At 37.6% G+C, this 7,685-nt stretch overlaps 1 protein-coding gene across 1 annotated transcript in view; it reads left to right on the top strand.

The window, feature by feature from the left end:
• LOC107572031 (casein kinase II subunit alpha') overlaps window positions 1-7,685 on the top strand; it is a 14,544-nt gene that overhangs the window by 1,871 nt on the left and 4,988 nt on the right. The window contains exons 2-4 of the mRNA XM_016258437.1: window positions 1,972-2,083; window positions 2,662-2,763; window positions 3,343-3,393. Of these exons, the coding sequence (XP_016113923.1) occupies window positions 1,972-2,083; window positions 2,662-2,763; window positions 3,343-3,393 (265 nt within the window). The remainder of the gene's footprint in view (window positions 1-1,971; window positions 2,084-2,661; window positions 2,764-3,342; window positions 3,394-7,685) is intronic.

Below are 7,685 nucleotides of genomic sequence, written 5' to 3'. Positions count from 1 at the left end.
GAGCATAAGGTAATATGGGTGGGTTGTTGTGGGGGGTGGGGGGGGGGGGGGGGGGGGGGGTGTTGCTATGAATTGGTGCATGAAAAAAAGATGCATAAAAATGTACCAAAAATGGTTCACTTGAATTCCATAGGAAAAAATAACCCTAAATAGCCCCACTCTAAATTATGGTATTTTAAGTTTTGAATGAACTATGCCAACTTGTAACTTAATATGGCTAATTGTTTATTTTGTAGGATTGCACTGGTATTGGGGAGTCATTTGGATGCCAGTGTTGTTATTGATAACCAAAACTATTAAAATTGTTTTTGTTAATTGAAATAAAGCTGAAAATAAGATGTAAATATTAGATTAAACTATATTGAAAATTAGAAATGTTACGATGGAAGATAACTGAAATAAATTGAAGTACTAAAATAACTAAAACTGAAATAAAAATGAATCAAGGCTAAACAGAAATCTAAAAAGAAATAAATAAATTAGAAAATGACAAACTGAAAATATAAAAGCTCATTTAAAATATTAGTAGGCATTATAATTGTATATAAATAATACTAAAATAACACAGTTGAAAGCAACTGAAGTTATTTTTTTCTTAAAGGTGACATATCATGAAAATCTGACTTTTCCAGGTTTTAAGTGCTATAATCAGGACCCCGGTGCATCTGCCAATCAAAAAAACGTGAAAAAGAATAATCCAGTAACTTTGTTTTGGTAAGCCTTTTTCTGCAAGCGTCTGAAAAAATGAGCGCGTCTGATTTCGCTCCCTTGATGACGTGGCAAAGGGATCTCATTATAATATTACCGCCCCTTAATCTGTACGTTTCCACCCACGGCACCGTTATTGTGTTTTTGCAAGCGACAACGTTGTACTAGTTCTAATGCCATGGCGAAAGTTTGAGCAAAACATGCTAACTGTTCTGTCTTTGGCTGCACAGACGAGCACAGAACACTATTTAGAGTCCCAGCCTCAGAGGAGACAAGAGAGCAGTGGATTTATTGATTTATTTACTGTATATTGCTGCTGCCACACAGATCTAAAACAAACATGCGATTTATTTCCCAGCTGTTTACCTTCACAGTCATAACCGACTGTTTTTGTAACTCGTGTTTTTAACGTAAACTTGTGTGTGAATGAGAACTTAGTTTAGTACTCGCATGCTGTGACAGCCGCTTTCTGTCCGTGTGCTTCGGATGTGTGCGCTCAGAAAACCGTATATCAGAAGTTTAAGCGCATGATTTCAGAGTGATAAACATGATAATCAGAACCAAAACAGATGTTTTTAGCAGGTACCAGCTGTAATGGCGCAGCTCTATTCTGGAAAAGGGGTGGGGGAGCAGCAGGTCATTTGCATTTAAAGAGACATGCACTAAATCAGCTTCCAGTCAAAATAGTTATTTTCAAAATGATATAATAAATCTGCAAAAATGTCAACAATTCTGTGTTTTTCTGTCAATATGGGGTGCTGTGTGTACATTAATGAGGAAAAAAAATTTACTTAAATGATTTTAGCAAATGGCTGCAATATAACAAAGAGTGAAAAATTTAAGGGGGTCTGAATAGGGGGTCTTTCCGTACCCACTGTATATGCGCCCACTTGTATTTATTGTAACTTGCTGCTTCATGTTAAGCCATTTTGATTTAGATAAAAATGTGATTCTGCATGTACAAGGCTCTTTAAGAATAGTGGCATTTCATTACTATAGTTAAAAGTGTTTCAGCAGACCAATGCTTAAAATGTCGTCTTTGGCTCGGTCCCTTGGTAGAGACGTCAGTCAGCCCTCAGCTGACAGGGGAAATGACAGGGGAAATGATGGGCTTGGTCATTTTCACAGATGGTTGAATGCGTTTCAGCCCCTTCATGCTCGCAGAAGCCGCGTGTTTGCATGCTGGGCTGGAGATGTTTCTGTTCTGGTTTCTGGTGTAGATGCTCTATCTGACTGGCATGTGAATCTGTGTACCACCTGCAGTAACCAGGAGGATTACCAGCTGGTACGGAAGCTCGGGAGGGGCAAATACAGCGAGGTCTTCGAGGCCATCAGCATCAACAACAATGAGAAGGTGGTGGTCAAAATCCTCAAGGTGAGAGATTGTATTCAGTGTGCAATCAAAGGCCATTGTCATCTGCCTATTTAGGGCTACAGGGCTGAAATATTATGGTTTCTCTGAAATATAATGTAGATTTCCCTCCTCTTAATATTCTCACTAGCAATAGCAGATTCTGTTTTTGAGGTAAACGAAAGGCTGTTTTTAAACAGAGACAAGCCTTTTGAAATGCCTACTTCAACTTACCACAGTGTTTTTAAGCCATGTCATGAGGTTTTTACTGTTGTTTAAAGGGATAGTTCACCCAAAAATGAAAATGTTGTCATCAATTTCTCACCCTCATGTCGTTTCAAACCCGTTTAAGTTTCTTTCTTATGTTGACCGTAAAAGAAGATATTTTGAACAACGCTGGTAATCAAACAGTTGATGGTCCCCATTGACTTCCATAGTATTTATTTCCCTGCTCTGTAAGTCAATGGGGACCAACAATTGTTTGGTTTTTCACAATATCTTCTTTTGAACACACAATGATGACAAAATTTCATTTTTGGGTGAACTATTCCTTTAATGTTGACTAGGTTTTTATATTGTTACATCATTCATTTCTAAAATAGCCTGTCAAGAAAAAGAAGATCAAGAGAGAGATCAAAATCCTGGAGAACTTGCGAGGAGGAACCAACATCATTCAGCTAATGGACACAGTAAAGGACCCTGTGGTACGTTCTCCATCTCTCCTCCTCCATTAGTGAAACTTGTCCAATCAGGGTGCATAGTTTGTCCCAGGAGGACTTTGATTTTCTCTCTCTGAAGATTGTGGGTGGACAGCATTTGAGACAAATTGCTTTTTCTAGCTTGCAGGTGCAAATTTGAGTTTAGGCTGGAATTAGTTGTTATGTCTCTTATATCTTAAGTTCTTATGTCTCAAATTTGTCATTGAAATTACATTGAGAAATACCAAATTGGAAATGTCACAGATTTACCGTACAAACATAAGCAACCGGTAATAGAGTGATTGCAAAGGATTATCTGGACACAAATGAGATCATATGAAAATTACTGCGAAGCATAGTGATGATTATTTGAACAGCAAATTAGATTTTGCATCTAAATAATGAGTTGCAGCCAGTCGTGATGCTTTTGTAGTCCATGTGCTCTTTTATTCCTGATTGTGACCACAATGACTGCTTGATGGTGTCTGTTAATGCTTACTATTGTTGATTGAAGGACTTCCTTTTTTCTGATTGTTCATCTCGTTTTCTGTCTGTTTTTGCGGTTTCTCCCCAATCATTCTGCAGTCTCGAACACCTGCGCTTGTCTTTGAATGCATCAATAACACAGACTTTAAGGTATTTTCTAATTAAGGTTATCTATCTATCTGTCTGTCTGTCTGTCTGTCTGTCTGACTATCTGTCTGTCTGTCTGTCTATCTATATATCTTTTCTGTCTTTGATTTGTCTGTTTATCAATCTGTCTGTCTATATATCTATCTGTTGTTGTTTGTCTGTATCAATTTGTCTATCTATCTGTCCATCTATATATCTGTCTGTTGTCTATCTATCTATCTATCTATCTATCTAGAGGTAAACGAAAGGCTGTTTTTAAACAGAGACAAGCCTTTTGAAATGCCTACTTCAACTTACCACAGTGTTTTTAAGCCATGTCATGAGGTTTTTACTGTTGTTTAAAGGGATAGTTCACCCAAAAATGAAAATGTTGTCATCAATTTCTCACCCTCATGTCGTTTCAAACCCGTTTAAGTTTCTTTCTTATGTTGACCGTAAAAGAAGATATTTTGAACAACGCTGGTAATCAAACAGTTGATGGTCCCCATTGACTTCCATAGTATTTATTTCCCTGCTCTGTAAGTCAATGGGGACCAACAATTGTTTGGTTTTTCACAATATCTTCTTTTGAACACACAATGATGACAAAATTTCATTTTTGGGTGAACTATTCCTTTAATGTTGACTAGGTTTTTATATTGTTACATATTTGATTTCTAAAATAGCCTGTCAAGAAAAAGAAGATCAAGAGAGAGATCAAAATCCTGGAGAACTTGCGAGGAGGAACCAACATCATTCAGCTAATGGACACAGTAAAGGACCCTGTGGTACGTTCTCCATCTCTCCTCCTCCATTAGTGAAACTTGTCCAATCAGGGTGCATAGTTTGTCCCAGGAGGACTTTGATTTTCTCTCTCTGAAGATTGTGGGTGGACAGCATTTGAGACAAATTGCTTTTTCTAGCTTGCAGGTGCAAATTTGAGTTTAGGCTGGAATTAGTTGTTATGTCTCTTATATCTTAAGTTCTTATGTCTCAAATTTGTCATTGAAATTACATTGAGAAATACCAAATTGGAAATGTCACAGATTTACCGTACAAACATAAGCAACCGGTAATAGAGTGATTGCAAAGGATTATCTGGACACAAATGAGATCATATGAAAATTACTGCGAAGCATAGTGATGATTATTTGAACAGCAAATTAGATTTTGCATCTAAATAATGAGTTGCAGCCAGTCGTGATGCTTTTGTAGTCCATGTGCTCTTTTATTCCTGATTGTGACCACAATGACTGCTTGATGGTGTCTGTTAATGCTTACTATTGTTGATTGAAGGACTTCCTTTTTTCTGATTGTTCATCTCGTTTTCTGTCTGTTTTTGCGGTTTCTCCCCAATCATTCTGCAGTCTCGAACACCTGCGCTTGTCTTTGAATGCATCAATAACACAGACTTTAAGGTATTTTCTAATTAAGGTTATCTATCTATCTGTCTGTCTGTCTGTCTGTCTGTCTGACTATCTGTCTGTCTGTCTGTCTATCTATATATCTTTTCTGTCTTTGATTTGTCTGTTTATCAATCTGTCTGTCTATATATCTATCTGTTGTTGTTTGTCTGTATCAATTTGTCTATCTATCTGTCCATCTATATATCTGTCTGTTGTCTATCTATCTATCTATCTATCTATCTATCTATCTATCTATCTATCTATCTATCTATCTATCTATCTATCTATCTATCTATTATATACTATCTATCTATCTGTCTGTCTGTCTATCTGTCTATCTATCCTATCTCCAGTCTGTCTATTTAAGGTAATGAATAATTAACTGATGGTCATTTCAATATTTAATAGGAGACTATTTAAAGGGTTAGTTCACCCAAAAATGAAAATTCTGTCATTAATTACTCACCCTCGTGTTGTTCGAAACCTGTAAGACCTTCATTCATCTTCGGAACACAATTTAAGATATTTTTGATGAAATTTGAGGGCTCTCTGACCCTCCCATAGACAGCAAGGTAACTACCACATTCAAGGTCCAGAAAAGTACCAAGATGATCGACAAATATGGATGTAACGATTCACTCAACTCACGATTCGAGTCACGGTTTTGATTTCACGATTCGATTCACTTTTTTTTTTTTTTTTTTTTACAAAATGAGATTTAAGACAAATTATAAATTAAATGTGTCTTTTTATTATTGCTTGAACAAAATATTGTACGTTTCTTTGTGAAATTGAAATATAACACTATAATAATATACTAATATAGCACTTGCATATTACTGCTCTTTTGTTGGTTTTGATTGCTTCTATTGTCCTCATTTGTAAGTCGCTTTGGATAAAAGCGTCTGCTAAATGACAAAATTTAAATATAATGTAAATGTTAAATAACAAAACTAAATTGAAATTTTAAAACAAGCCCCAAATCAAATAAATAAGTAACACAAATAAAATAAATCTCTTCATATAAACAAAATAAGGCGTTGTCTGTGCTCTTTCCATTTAAAATTAGAGGCAACCACTGCATTTTAATCTTGATCCAAACAAAGATGCTGCATACATGCTGAAGCAAAAACAGAACTATAATGTCTTTACATTAAGGACCCGATTATGGAACACTGCACAGTACAAGCGTAGCTTGAGCTTCTTGAGTCTGTTCAGTAAAGAGCGTTTTGATTGGTGGATTAAAAGCTCACCGCGATTGGCTGAACGGAACATCCTCCAAAAAAAGATATTTATGAATCTTAACCTGCCAGGAAGGTCTCAAAAATACCGCACACAAATTCAAAGCAGTCCACGCACATGTGACGATTTGCAAATGCAGATTCAACGATCCATAAATACATGTGACATCATTCATAAATGTGTGATGGAAATTAATTCAAGAACTTGATATATACATATTTGTGTAAACATTTTAAATTTATTTAGGTAAGATGCATTTGTGTGAGCATTTGGGGAAATATTTATGCTTTTACTTGTGTATTTATGAATTGTGTTTTGAATTTACGAATCGGATTTTGTAAATGTAAATTGTGCTGTGCATTTATGAATTTTGTTTTGTAAATGTGTTATTTTTTAGGCCGATCTGGCTCCATAGAAAAACACAGAATTGTTGACATTTTTGCAGATTTATTAAAAAAAGAAAAACTGAAATATTACATGGTCCTAAGTATTCAGACCCTTTGCTCAGTATTTAGTAGAAGCACCCTTTTGATCTAATACAGCCATGAGTCTTTTTGGGAAAGATGCAACAAGTTTTTCACACCTGGATTTGGGGATCCTCTGCCATTCCTCCTTGCAGATCCTCTCCAGGTCTGTCAGGTTGGATGGTAAACGTTCGTGGACAGCCATTTTTAGGTCTCTCCAGAGAGGCTCAATTGGGTTTAAGTCAGGGCTCTGGCTGGGCCAATCAAGAACAGTCACAGAGTTGTTGTGAAGCCACTACTTCGTTATTTTAGCTGTGTGCTTAAGGTCATTGTCTTGTTGGAAGGTAAACCTTCAGCCCAGTCTGAGGTCCTGAGCACTCTGGAGAAGGTTTTCGTCCAGGATATCCCTGTACTTGGCCGCATTCATCTTTCCCTCAATTGCAACCAGTCGTCCTGTCCCTGCAGCTGAAAAACACCCCCACAGCATGATGCTGCCACCACCATGCTTCACTGTTGGGACTGTATTGGACAGGTGATGAGCAGTGCCTGGTTTTCTCCACACATACCGCTTAGAATTAAGGCCAAAAAGTTCTATCTTGGCCTCATCCGACCAGAGAATCTTATTTCTCACCATCTCACAACTCCATGCGGGCTTTCATGTGTCTTGCACTGAGGAGAGGCTTCCGTCGGGCCACTCTGCCATAAAGCCCCGACTGGTGGAGGGCTGCAGTGATGGTTGACTTTCTAAAACTTTCTCCCATCTCCCGACTGCATCTCTGGAGCTCAGCCACACTGATCTTTGGGTTCTTCTTTACCTCTCTCACCAAGGCTCTTCCCCCCCGATAGCTCAGTTTGGCCGGACGGCCAGCTCTAGGAAGGGTTCTGGTCGTCCCAAACGTCTTCCATTTAAGGATTATGGAGGCCACTGTGCTCTTAGGAGTTCAGATATTGTTTCAACGAAGTTGCAAGCCTTATACATAAATGTAAAGTAAAAAATCTAAGTTAAGAATGAGCAGGGAGAAGAAACTGAGAGGGAGTGCGGGGAGCGTTAGTAAAGATTCATATTGGAATCTGAAGCGGCACATTGCCAGAAAGCACGAGGATGTGCTATGCAAACATGGTGCCGCAAAAGGTGAGCTAGTTACATACCATAATAAATGAATAAACAGGTAGGCTAAGGTTATATTCGGTTGTACGGAGCCCC

This window comes from Sinocyclocheilus grahami, unplaced genomic scaffold (assembly GCF_001515645.1).
Source record: "Sinocyclocheilus grahami isolate Dianchi unplaced genomic scaffold, SAMN03320097.WGS_v1.1 scaffold30.1, whole genome shotgun sequence".
NCBI classification, from domain to species: Eukaryota; Metazoa; Chordata; class Actinopteri; order Cypriniformes; family Cyprinidae; genus Sinocyclocheilus; species Sinocyclocheilus grahami.
Note: the sequence above shows the minus strand (reverse complement) of the source record. Positions and strands in the feature narration are given on the sequence as shown.